The 14,067-nt window shown below is 42.4% G+C and overlaps 1 protein-coding gene across 1 annotated transcript; it reads right to left on the minus strand.

The window, feature by feature from the left end:
- Nucleotides 1–12,944: 12,944 nt before the first annotated feature.
- On the minus strand, nt 12,945–13,740 carry LOC121994458 (RING-H2 finger protein ATL16-like). Its single transcript, XM_042548481.1, has one exon. It carries the CDS (start codon nt 13,629–13,631, stop codon nt 13,044–13,046), a length of 588 nt encoding a protein of 195 aa, XP_042404415.1. The 5' UTR covers nt 13,632–13,740; the 3' UTR covers nt 12,945–13,043.
- Between the last annotated feature and the right edge of the window lie 327 nt (nt 13,741–14,067).

Consider the following 14,067-nt stretch of genomic DNA (forward strand, 5'->3'; position numbering starts at 1 on the left):
CGCCTGAATCTGGGCGTCCTCGAAGAGCTTAGCGAGCGGACCCGTCAAGGTTATTTCGTGAACAGGGCTCGACGGCCGATCGGCGGATAGCAAATACTCCTCCGATGGGAATCGGAGGGTGGTCTTGATGGTTGGATGGCCGGACGCCGCTTCGGCAGCTGCGGTAGCCTGGCCCGAAGACTCCCCTATAGTGGAAGTTTCGCCGAACCGTCGCAGGCGACGACGAGTCCGGGGAGGAGAACCAGAAGGCTGTGCCGGTGGCGACGCCATAGGGGTCCCGATCTGTGATGGCGTGCGGTCGGGCGAAGTCACGCCGATCGGCGCTTGTAGTCCCTCCTGGGTCGGCGGAGGGTTCAGGTCTCTTCGACGTTTCCGCCGCATCTCCAATGGGGGATCCTCGACATGCGGAACGCCCAACTCGGCGGGAGCCGAGGAAACAGGATCGATTTCCGCCTCAACCGCCGCAGAATCGGAAGAGGCAGCTTCTGTTTCAGGGGCGGACTGTGCCCTGGTGGCCGCTTCAATCTCATTGGACTTCAGTTTCAAATGAGCAGTAGCCTTAGAGCGCCACATGACTTCAGCTGCAGGGGAAAAAATTAAAATCAGTTAGACAAAAAAAGCGAAGGGAATGAAGAATCCTTACCCATGCGGTATGGGAGATTGGCCCGAACGGGAGACAACCCAAAAATGTACAAGACCCCTTTGAGCAGCAGCTGGTCAATTTTGTACCGCTGACCAGATAACCAGTTGGCCGCATGAAGGTAGGCCGGGTTGCTTCTGAATTTGCCGAGCTCCGGCTGGGTCGGCACAGCAGTTTGCCATTTAGTTCGGAATGCTGGCCGATCGGGGAGTCGAATGTAAAAGAAGAACTCCTTCCAATGCTTGTTGGAGGTCGGCATGTTATCAAAAAACTTGAAGCCTATTCTGCTTTGGAAGATAAAAGTGCCCGGTTCTGATTGTTTGGGGTAGAAGAAGAAATGGAATATCTTAGGGTCGAGAGGAATGCTGTGCAACTTAAAGAGGACGACCATCCCGCTCAGCAACCTAAAGGAATTCGGCACAAGCTGGCCGAGCGGGATGCGGAAGTAGTTGCAAACTTCCAAAATAAAAGAATGAGTGGGAAATCTGAGGCCGCCCTGGAATTGGTCTAAAAAGAGACAAATAGAGCCGGTCGGCGGGTCATGTGGCCGATCGGTCGCGTCGGCTAGGATTATTTCGTGGTCATCAGGAAGCTCATATGTCCGGATGAGGCGCCGGGCGTGCTCCTCATCGAATCGGCTCTCCATGGTCAAGTACCAAGGGCCCAGAGCGCTACCAGCGGGTGCGGAGGAGCTTGCCATCTCAGAAAAGCGGAAGAATGGCGAGAAATTGAAGAAAGGGGAAGGAAAGGGGCGAAAGGAGCAGGAAAAACCTAATAAGTGAAGGCAGAGGACTCACGGGGAAGGAAAGAGGTCGGAAGAATCACCGATGAGGGGATCGCCGCCTAAACCCAGACACTAGATCACCGGAGGCCGCAGCAATGGAATGGAACAGAAGGCAACACGCAAACAAGCGTGCGGCGAAGGAAGGAGAGGAAGACTTTATACTGCAGAGGCAGGTCAGCCTCCACCGTCCGATCCAGGGCACGAGAAACAAGGACGCCATCGGGCCGTCCATTTCAAACGAGCGCATCCCCTCGTAAGTGACGTCGCCGCCACACCAGGATCGACACGTGGCGCTCTGTCACCGAGTGCAATTAATGCGCGTCATACCGCGCATGCTGTGATTTAATGAGAAAGATTTTGCGCGATTTTCGGGAAATGCAGGCGAATAAACATTTATCTGGAACGACAAGGCATCCCAATTGAATAGCCGAACGGCCTAACCTGATGTAAGGACCGAACGGCTCAAAGAATATTATAGGCGACGACTACCCGCTCGGACACGCAGTCCAGTCAGTCGGACTTACTGCCTCCTTCGACTAGACTTGAAGGGAAGGCAAGTGATCCGGCAGTAGACCCAGGGTAGGCTAACTAAGCGAGCCGAGCAGCTGGGGTAGGTCCGAGCGGAGCTAGAGTTAACCCATCCAAGGGCTTGGGTTTCCGACGTCAAGGCTGGGAGATCGAAGGGCCGAGCGGTAGTCCGCTCGGCAGAAGCATAAGGGCCGAGCGGGAGTTCGCTCGGCAGAAATATGGGCGAGGGTAAAAGGTAGCCGAGCGGCTCATCCGCTCGGCCCTGGATCTAGGATGTTAGCAGGAGCATGTCTGATGATTAGGCCGTACACAAAATCGCACGATGGAGGATCTCGCCGTCACATCGTGAAATGGTCGGTACAGTAGCAGTATGGTCTCATGAACATCTTCCTGATAGATCCATATTTGGGCATGGCCCTTCTGACAGACCCATACTTGAGCATGGTCAAAGGCATGTTGTTGATTTGACCGGGGCATTCGGGTCTCCTCCAAAGGTCTATATAAGGCCTCCATTTCTTCACCGGAGGTATGAAAAATCTTGATTTGGGAACCACCTTTTTGTTATTCCTCGCCTGACTTGAGCGTCGGAGGGCCGTCGCCGGGACACCCCTCCCGGCCCGGTTTTGTTGCAGGTTCACCGGAGCATTCGAGGATTCCGCAGGAAACGCCACGTGCCCAGCGTCCCTTGACTCCTGATTCGGACAGGATCAAATCACTTCTAGACAAAGCCATTTAAAAAAATTAAACATTTAATTTTCTTTCTGAAAGCCCTAAATCCAAAAATAGTCAATCTAAATATGATTTTGGAACTCAAAATAGATTCCTTCTTATAGGATTAATCAATAATTTTTTAGGAATATATTTCTGTGATATTTTTCTAATTTGACCCTTATGGTATTTAAAGTGTCAATTTAATATATTGTATTTTCTAACATGTTGACTATGTGAACATGCATGATTTTTTAATTCTTCTATTTCTGCTTTCAATTTTTTATTTTTTATTTTTATTTTTATTTTATCGAGATCTTCTAATCGACAAGATATAGCTAAGGTTGATTTTAACTCTTTATTTTATTTTTCTAACTTATAGTAATTTTTTGATAACATTTTTACGAACTGAAATAACTTATCAGGAGGAAGAGACCGTACCTAACTTACCTTGTCAACTTACCTTGTCGATCCCATAGTCTGAAGCTCCCCCTGAAGTGTTGTTTTCTTCTGATGTTGCTGTTGGATCGAGACGCGCTAGAGGGGAGGGGGGCGAATAGCGCTCGTGGCTTTCACTTATCATTTTCGAAAACATTCGAGTAATGCAGTGGAATAACAAATAAAACACACACAAGAAGATCCAAGTGTTTTTACTTGGTACGGAGTCTTGGGCGACTCCTACTCCAAGGTCCACGCTCATTAAGCGTTTACTTTGGACAATCACTATAAGTTCGCAAATATACAACGATGAAGTACAAGTAATGCAATAAATAAGTTATACCAACAACAGAAATACTAAGTTTGAAGCTCCTGGTCGTCGGCGTCGTAGAGCATAGTTAGAGCGTTCAGAGCAGCGTACAAGAGCACAGGTTGTTCAGTTCTTGTTTTATCTCGAAGTTGCTTCCTGAGGCTCCTTTTATAGCCTCTGCAGGACTGATCCAGATCCTCAAAGCTCGGGATCAGATTTAACCCGAAGCGGATCGGTCGACCGATCCCCACGTTCGGTCGACTGATCAGATGATCTCCTCCTAATCTGATCCGCTAGTTCTGCTTCGATCTGGTCAAGTCATATTCTTGGTTCGGTCGACCAATCCTGAGGTTCGGTGGACCGATCCCTCGACTGCACGCGGTGTGCAATCTGGAAATCTGGTCCTTTTGTGTTGCGGTTCGGTCGACCGATCAGGTCGTTCGATCGATCGATCATGGCTAAGTCTGACCCTGCAGAAATGTTAATTTTCTACAAAACAAAGTTAGACAAATAGTAAATAAAACAAATAAGTTGACAACTTTCAGGTTGTCTGATTCTAACTTCGGATTTCTTACTAGAAACCCTAGGTCGAACCGACGCCTACTGTTCCCTCTGCGAGGAATGCATCCTCACCTACTCCACTCAGGAGAGCATATCTGTTGCCAGTCGGTCCTCCAGACCTACTGGACTTTCTGCCTAGGGTTACCACCCCCTAAGACCTAAGGTTACCACCCCCTAGGGTTTTCCGCCACCTAGGGTTATCTCTGTTGGTGCAATTTCCAGTAGGTCAAGGTTGACCTAGTTGACCAAGCGTAAACCTTGGTCATGGTTTCGATGTTTGACAATACAGAAAGACATGTAGACATGCACAATGCAGGTGCAGTTGTCCATGCGGAGAGATACTGATCAAGGTCTGATCAGGTTAAATGAAGAAGAGTCAAGTAGGTCAAGGTTGACCGGATACTTGACTGGGAAGTCCTAACTGGGATGTTAGGCAGAGTGAAAATCCTAGTGAGTGAAGCTAGGTGAAAGGAAAAGTCCTGGTGAGTGAAGCCAGGCAGTTCGGAAAGTCCTGGTGAGTGAAGCCAGGCAATCGGGAAAATCCTGGTGAGTGAAGCCAGGTGAAAATCCTAGTGAGTGAAGCTAGGTGAAAGTGAAAGTCCTGGTGAGTGAAGCCAGGCAGTTGGTGAAAGTCCTGGTGAGTGAAGCCAGGAGTTGGAAAGTCCTGGTGAGTGAAGCCGAGCAGGAAAAGTCTAGTGGATCAAGGCAGATGGGATGTGAGGCAGTGTGAAAACCCTAGTGAGTGAAGCTAGGTGAAAGTCCTGGTAAGTGAAGCCGGGCAAGGGAAAATCCAGATGGATCAAGGGTGATCAGACATCTGGTGTTGTGAAGGTCAAGTAGGTCAAGGGAATGACCGGATACTTGGCACGAAGAGAAAAGTCCAAGTGAGTCAAAGGGATTGACCGGACACTTGGTGGGGAGTCTTAGCAGGTCAAGGGAGTGACCGGATGCTAAGCATGATGTACCAACAGGTCAAGGTTGACCGGATGTTGGTTTGGAAGGCTTGGGACTTGGTTTGGGCAAAAACCAAGTTCTGGATCGATCTGGGTACCGATCCAGTGATACGGCTGATCGGTCTGGTGACCGATCAGTAACCAAACAGAATGCTTCTGTGGATTATCTGATCGGTCTGAAGACCGATCAAGAAGCAAACAGAAGAGAAGAAGGAGAAAGGCTGATCGGTCCTAAGGACCGATCAGACTCCTCCTGGACCGATCAGGACATAGCCTGATCGGTCCAGAACTATCCGTTGTAAGCCAACGGTCTTCTGTCTTCTTCTGTCTTCTGGCTTCTTCTTCGCAGGTGGATGCAGGTATAAGAGGGCTGAGGGCTTCTACAGTGCGGTAATTCTCTCACTCTTCCTCTGGTCCGAAGCTTCTGCTTCTTCACTGCTGTGCTATTGAGCTTTGCTGAGCTCCGAAGCTTCGGGTGAGCTTCTTCGACTGAGTTGCTTGTTGGCATTTGTCCGTGAAGTTGGTGCTTCATCCGGGACTTCAGTCGACGAGAAGGCAAGCGAGTATTTGTACATTCATTGTGTATTTTGTTCTTGCTCTTCTTTGTATTTCCATATTGCTGTTGCAAGTTATTGTGGCGAGGTTTCTCCACCCACAAGGAGTACTTATTAGCCGGTTCTCCGGGGACTCATCCACCGACGAATTGATAGGGCTCGTCCACCTTACGGACACGCCGAGGAGTAGGAGTATATCTCCGAACCTCGTTACATCCATCGAGTTTGAGGTTTGTCTTCTTCCTTTTCATTTCTACGGTTTCATTTCCGCTGCGCTAACCCTAATCGTAGGAAGAAACGCGAAGAATTTGGGGTCGGCTATTCACACCCCCCCTCTCTAGCCGAGTACATCGATCCTAACAATCTCCCCCTAGGATTTTTCGCCACCTAGAGTTACCTCCCCCTATGACCTAATGTTGCCCCCCTTAGGATTTCCACCACTTAAGATTACCACCCCCTAGGACCTAAGGTTGTCGCCCTTTAGGATTTTCCTCCACCTAGGGTTACCACCCCCTTAGGACCTAAGGTTACCGCCCCTTAGGGTTTTCGTCCACCTAGGGTTACCACCCCTAGGACCTAAGGTTACCACCTCTTAGGGTTTTCCATCACCTAGGGCTACCACCCCCTAGGGTTTTCCACCTACCTAACCGCAGTTAGGACTTTCCTGCAACCTTATTCACACACATTAGATAACAAACCAACTTAACTTGAACTCTTTGGCATAATCAAAACACTGGTTCGATCGTCGGATGCTTCCCGCACCAATAGTTACTCCCCCTTTATCGATGCTCTTGATGCTCATTTCAGACAAGTTTCCTTCATCTTCGTCTTCTTGGTGACTTGCCACTAGCGCAAGTCCGACGATTGCTTCAATCGCTCTGATTCAAATGATGTTTCATCCTATGTCACCTTTAGAGTTTTATACTTGTTCTGGGCTATCTTCTTGTTATTTTTCTTATCCTTGTACTTGTCTTTGTTCTTCAATTTTGGGCAGTTATCTTTCACGTACCCTTCTTTATTGCAGTAATAACACTTTACATTTCTTTTCCTTTTTCTACCTTGTACTTGACTAAATTTATTAGATTTAAAGAATTTTTTAAATTTTCTTACTACGAACGTCGTTTCATCATCCGAGAGAAGATTCAGAGTCTCGTTCGCTCGTTTTTGCCTTTAAGGCAACGTTGTGCCTTGGCTCCTTCTTCGGATCTACACATCTTATTTCATGGACTTCAAATATTGAAAATAATTCTTCTAACATACTTAATTCTAGATCCTTAGATATATTATAAACATCTACTAATGATGTCATTCAGTAGTCCTAGGAAATGCGTTAAGCGCGTACCTTAGCAAATCTTGGTTGCTTACCTTTTCTCTGAGATTCGTGAGTCCGGTGATGAGTTCTTTTATTCTTGAGTAAATGTGTACAACGGTTTCACCTTCTTCTAACTTAATGTTACTGATCTGGTTCCTGAGCAGATCCCGTCTCGCGAGTTTTGCCTCCGAGGTCCCTTCGTGCAGTTCCAGGAATTTTTCCCATAGCTCCTTTACTGACTCGTAGGCTCCGATCAGGTTGACTTCTTAAGGCGATAAAATGCTAAGCAGGTGAAACTCTGCTTTGTCGTTTGCTACGAAGTCGGCTTGCTCCTTCTTCGTCTATTGATATTCTTTTTTATCTTTCGGGGCTACAAAATCATATTTCATAATGATTAATAATTCAAAATCTGTTTTAAAAATTATCTCCATCTTTTTCTTCCAGCTTGCGAATCCCCCCTCGAACTTCGGTGGATAGATGTTCAGTTCGGCCATCTCGTGTGCTTTATTCGACAGTCCTGAAGTGAACCCGCTCTGATACCAATTGTAGGACACTTAGCGACTGGTTAGAGGGGGTGAATAACCCTGCAAAGGAAAATGAACCTTCCTAGAACTTTATACCTTTATAAGAATCAATACTTGCATAAAAGAAATAAGAGACTAAATAAAGAAAGGAAGAGACACAAAAGGTTTACTTGGTTACAATTGGGGAGGTTATTAATCCAAAGAAGATGAAAAGCTCACTAATGTCTCCTTCAGGCGGAGAAGCCTCTTACAACAATTAAAGCACTCAAAATGCAAAGCTAGACTCAAATGGAATCAATTACAAGTGTTGTTCTGAACATTGGGATCAGGGTTGTATTTATAGTCTTGGTCAGGGGGCCTGGAAGGGTTCCATGCACCTCTAGGGGGATAAAACTTTATCCCCATCGCAATGCAACGCGCCACGTCACGTTTGGCTAATTTTTTGGGTCCGGATGCTCGGAGGGGTTCCGGGTGCCTCAGACTGGGTTGGGGTGCCCTGGGCCAAAAGGTCAACATTTTGTTGACTTTCGGTCTCGGTCTTCCGCTCTGATTCCGCTCGTATTGGTCCGGGTCTTTCGCTCCGGCTCTGCTCACTTAGGTGATCTCGGCCATTTGGAATTGGGCTCACCAGAACTCATTTTCCTGCCTTCGAGCAGTCTTCTACTCCGGCTTCTCGTCCCTTGAAAGCGCCGTGCGTCTCTTTCTCATCCGCCTGCATACTCTTCCGCAGCACCTCGTACCTTGGATAAATCGAGCCCGTTGGCTCTCTCCCGTGTCGTCCTTCTCACTAGCTGCGTCATTCACTCGACTTTCTGCGCTCTTAAGTTCCTGCACACTTAGACACGGGTTAAATACCAATAGGACCTAACCTGACTTAGTTGATCACATCAAAACTACCTTAGGATATTAACATATAAGAGTTTTATTAATGAACATAGCTTACAAACATTGTTCATGTGTTGTTCACGAACGTTAATGATCTGAACACATATGTGTTCAATCTTATTTATTTACTTTTACACATTGTTCAAGTTTATTTATTTAATCAATTTTGTGTGTATTAAATAACCTCTTATTAAATTGAATATCAAATTTGTTCATGAATGTTCAATTCAATTGCAGCTTTAATTATGGATGTCCTAAATATTCATGATTAAAGTTCAATTATGTGATAAAAAAAAATATGATTCGCTTGTCCCAGTGCCCTCATCAATTCATTTCTAAGCCAACATAGAAGAAATAAATCATGAATAATTATTAGTTATTAGTATAAATAGCCAAAGTATAGAAGAAATATGTTCCACGCGCCGAGTGATTAAAGTTCAATTATGATGTAGTACATGGTATGTTTCTCCGATTGATTATTGGACGTAGATTCATTTTCTCCAAATTAAGGTCGTCAAAAATAGCAACGAATGACAACGGCCCACTGCCACAAATACTAAATACATTTACTATAGAGCATGCTGAAACTGTCAAAACCTGTCAATTCAATCGCTCATCTAACAACAAATACCGTCCACTCATAAAGGCACCGTCTCCTTGGTAGCAAGAGTATAGACCAAACCGATATCTTCAATTTTATTCTTTTCAGCCAGATAAAAGAAGAATTAATCTAATCAATAATTTTTATTTTATTAATTTAATCAAATGGATCTAATTTTTTGACTAGTCGATTGCAATCTATTAAGTTGCAACATTTGTACGGCGTTGGTGATCTTTTCTTATGGTTATGGATTGTCATTGCTTTTTTTCTTTGAGATGTAAATGTGTTAGCGTCCAGTTATCAGTACTGTATCATGCATTTTGCAACTAGTCATTTCTCGTGCACTTCATAGTTACTTGTTTATGAAAATGACCAACGGATGAAAAGTTGGGCATTGGGCATTTTGCAACTAGTCATTTCTCGTGCACTTCATAGTTATCAGTCTGTCATTGGGCATGCATCTGATTCATCTCAGCCATCTAATGATGAAAAGTTGGAGAAACTAAAAATTGTTATTGCTGGGGAATTCAGTGGAGGCCTTGTAAGTTATTGTGTGTTTTATTGCTTAAGTTCTCATTTTTATTTGTGCTCTCATGTTTTTTTCTGCATCTCTCTACTTTTAACCACTATGGGGGTCTATTAGAATCAAAGTTCTCACAGGGCTTTGTCCTCTTGACTCGTATCAGATTGAGGCTATTTCATAAACATGTAGAAGTGGCATTGTCATTGTAAATGCCAAAGGAAGACGAACGAACTGTGCACGTAGACTTCTGAGCTGCAGGATACTAATCATACTGTTGGGATCCGAAGCGAAATCAAGCATTAAAATGCAGTAGAAAAAGGAATACATCAAATATCCATATGCTAATTCTAATTATATTGTTGGTATAGAAAGATATCTCTAGTTATGCAGAACCTTTGTGAATCTAGAGAGTTAAGTCGATCTAAACACGATCATAGTATTCGTGCCTCTCTAGTATCCATACGAGTAGAGTTGCCGCCAGTCTCACGAGCACAATTGGAGACTCACTTTGTCGTACATATAGTGCTAGCTACCATGTGCATATATAAGTTGAGATCATACTCTTAACCTAAGCAATTTTGAAGTATTATCTAATAAGAATTGTAAAATGTGGCTAAGTCTTATCTAATAAGACTTTATCTAATAACTGGGCTTCTTTGGACTTATTTAAAAAGCCCAAATAAATATTGAATTAACTATTAATCCAATAAATTTAAGATCAAATTAAATTCATCAGTAATCCAATAAAACCCTATTAGATTAACCCATTAATATAGCAAATTTAAGATCCAAAATTAATTTCAGACTTAAAACCTAGACCCACTTTATTTTAGTCATACTAAAATAAAATAAATTTTAAAATTGATGCGCTCTCTATGTATGACCTAATAAGTTCTCATAACATTTGACAGTTACACTAAAATCACATTTTTAAAACACAAATAATGAATTGTATCTAGCAATGCATTATGATCATCCAAGTGGCGAGAATGTTGTACGTAGATCCAACCTAATCTATCAATGATTATTTTATTGCATAATTTACTCATTTTGTCCATGATATCTAGAATGATTTACAAGGCATAGATCATGTCATTTTCTCATCAATTTATGTGTTTCTTGATCTCTAAGTAGACTTACTTAACCAAAGAAGTTTAATATCTCATATTGACTTATTTGAGTATGATCATGCATTTTAATAGTCTTATTTAATCAAAGAGACTACAAATATCACTTTTGTTATATGGAAGGGACAAATTCCATCTACATTACTCACACCCCTTCTCGTTACTCACACCCCTAGTGAACAGCTTTATAATCAACCTTGTTATAGATAATCTTTGTCGTTACTAAAATACACAACTCCTTATATAGAAAAATATAGTAACTTTAGGTCAAGGATTGCTTATACTAATAGCCATTATGAGAATGTTTGTGTCATTCATATAATAATCTATGAAGCATTCTCATGGCAGATTAATTTAGTATATAGTCTCTAATATATACTCATGTGTTAACTTGATATCTTATATAATTATGACTTGTGATATTAAATTATCAGTTAACTTATATGTTAATCTCAATGCATTAATGTTGCCCTTGTATATTAATATTTGACTAGGAATGATTGAGAGTAGCGTTCTATATATCTATAGTCTCTCACAATTAATTTAATTAATTGATATGCTATAGAACAAAATCTACCACTCTAGGATATTATTATATTTATTCAAATTTACATAGATTTAAAGTAAATATAATAAACATAAAATGTTACATTTTATTAAAATATAATACAATAGTCTCATATCAATTTTCTACTCTTAGTGCATTTTAGATGATGGAAAAATCATCTATAGTACTTTAAATATGTCTGATCTGATCTACTGGAAGAAACAGGTAATTCCTTCTTTTTTTCTAAAAAAATGTTAGTTCCATCCTGATTAGCTTCTATATTGTCTCTAAACATCAATCTTTTTAATCATGATTGGTATGATTATTTACTTGCACTTAAAAGAGGAGAGTTCGATAAGTTTCAACTGTTCAAGCTTAAGATGTTGCTGTGTCACGATATGCTGTTTCTACTCATATTATTTATTTTAAAATAAACTACTTATTCATTCATGAGTAATATTGCATGCATTACCAGTTAAAATATTGCATTTCTCAAAACTCCTAAAGTGATTTTTGTCAGTAATACTAGCTAAGCTAACTAATATATGTGCAGAATAGAATAATCCTTACCAGAACAGAATACTAAGGATTTATATGCAGCTACCAAATTTACTAATTGCTAAGGAGTTACAGAAACTTCCCTCAAGATACAAATTTAAGTCATTCTCTTTAAGTATATAATAAGATTCCTCCATTTTCTTTTTTTTTTTTGTATCCAAATATTCAGCAATGCTAAAGTTTTTGCATATACAGAGAATACTCCATGAAACATGAACTTCTAGCAACGACTGTTTTACCATTTGAATGTTGCTATATAAATCCACTACCTGCATCTCTGTCGCTTGAAAGAAATGATCCATCACAAAATAGCCATGATTTGTCATGATGTAAGGATGCCGGTAATTTAGGAATACTGGGAGATTATTGAACTAAACCATCCTTTTTATCAATCGTTTTTCTTACACATATATAAGCTTCAGTAAATGATGAAACTCTGGTCCAAATTACTTTTGGTGAAGAACCACTCTTATCTTAAGCATCGTTGCTATATAACCATAGATACAAAAAGGAGTTGAGAATGACAGTTAATAAGATAGCCTCAGATTGTTTGTTAAGATCATTCCCCTCCAACATCCATGAACCAGAATACCTAGTAATGAACAATGAAACTCCACTGGTAAATAGATGAATCAAAGACCAGGATGGCGAAGCATGTGGGCATACAAAGAAGACATGTTCTATAGAATCATTCTCCATGCCAATAAATAACAAGGGCTATTAAGCATGGATTGTTCTATTCTACCTCATCTTGTTGTTTGTCTTGGCTAATTTCTTCTGAAAACATGTGGTGCACCTGCAAATCTTATATTTTGTCTTATTTACTAATTAACTATACCACAGTTTATGGTTGTTACTCTTCTCTTACAAGCAGAATTAATACTATACCTATTCCACAATCAGATAATTTTCTGGAATTATTGTTTTTTTATCTATATCACTATATGTGCTTCAGAGATTGCATCTTTGGATTTTTGCTTTTATCTTCCTCAAGTTAGATACAGGCAACATGTTTCTAACTCGATTATTTGTTGGAACTTGGAAACTGATTGAGTATATATGCATCAAAATTTTGTTTGCACCTCCAGAAACCCCAGCAACAGGCTACATGGCTCTGTTAAAATAAGAAAACAAAAAACAGGGCCCTTGATTTCATTTTCTAGAATTGGCTCCATGTTTGGGAGTGATTGCCTAGTTGAATTGAGTTTTAGTTAATGTGTAAGCTATAGCTTCTTCTCAGTGTAATTTTCACATACAATTTTCTTAGTTGATGATTTAAAGAATACTTAGCTGATACCTTGATAAAAAAGACAAAAATCTTAACTATTTTTAAAAATTCCAAAAACTTTAACAACAAATGGATCATGGAAAGAATTTTCATCATGTGTGTTCCAAATTTATCTGAAAGAATGTTCAAATATAGTAGAATACAATGAAATAAAATGCAAACAAAGACAGGGAACGGTGTTCGCTGGCTGCTGAACATGAAACTACTCCACCACACCAACTCTCACATCAATGCAATCGTCCCCCGCGCTCCCCGTCCCGTCAAGCCTCCTCCCCTTCGTCCTCACCGGACCTGTTTCTGTCACCTCGCCCTGGTCTCGCCCGTCTCGGCGAGGAGCAAGAACCACGATGTGGTCAGTCGGGAAGATGGACGAGACCTCCGACCTGCACAACGGGCACTTGGGATTGAACTGAAGCCAAGTGTCGATGCAATCGATGTGGAAGTGATGCGAGCAGCGAGGGAGGACCTTGATCCGCTCCTCCTCTCGGAACTCGCTCAAGCACACGGCGCAGTGCTCTAATTGGCCGGAATTCACAAACTTGACGACAGGGATGGAGCGAATGATCGCCGGCTCAAGGCCGCAGGCCTCCGGAGGGATGCGGCGGCCACCGCGACGGTGGGACGACGGCAAGTCAAGGCAGCACTCGACGACGAAGACGTAGTAGGAGAGGAGGAGAACGGCGCTGATCAAGAGGATGCCCAAGGCAGTGATGGCTAAGAAGGGGAAGGTGGAGGAAGAGGAAGGCAGCAGTGGCAGTGCGGAACGATGAGGCCCTTGAACTGGATCCATTAATTAATTCTTCTAACGTTGCTCGGAAGTATGCATGCGAGAAGCAGGAAATTAAGAAGCGAGTGAAGAAGAGGGAATTAGTGTGGAAAGGTGGCCTTGGAGTGGGAGATTGGTCAAAGGTTGAATGACGATGAGGATCCAAATTAAACCGACCGTCATCAATGATCTCTTACGTACTGTCACTAAGTCAACGAGATTCCCGTCTCAGTCGTTGCCTGTCAGTGTGCTTCGTTGAGGTGAGACGGTCAAAGATCTCAGAGAAGAACTAGGGCCCGTGATCATGTACCTAGCAGTTCAGATTCGATCGGTGGGATTTATTGGCGAAGGAAGTTTTGAAACAAAAATGTGTAGAATATAATGAAAGATGATTGACACCGCGCGCAACATTTAAGTAACCAGAATAATCTCACGACGTAGCCGAGTTGATAATTACACG

Source organism: Zingiber officinale, chromosome 6A, assembly GCF_018446385.1.
Source record: "Zingiber officinale cultivar Zhangliang chromosome 6A, Zo_v1.1, whole genome shotgun sequence".
NCBI classification, from domain to species: Eukaryota; Viridiplantae; Streptophyta; class Magnoliopsida; order Zingiberales; family Zingiberaceae; genus Zingiber; species Zingiber officinale.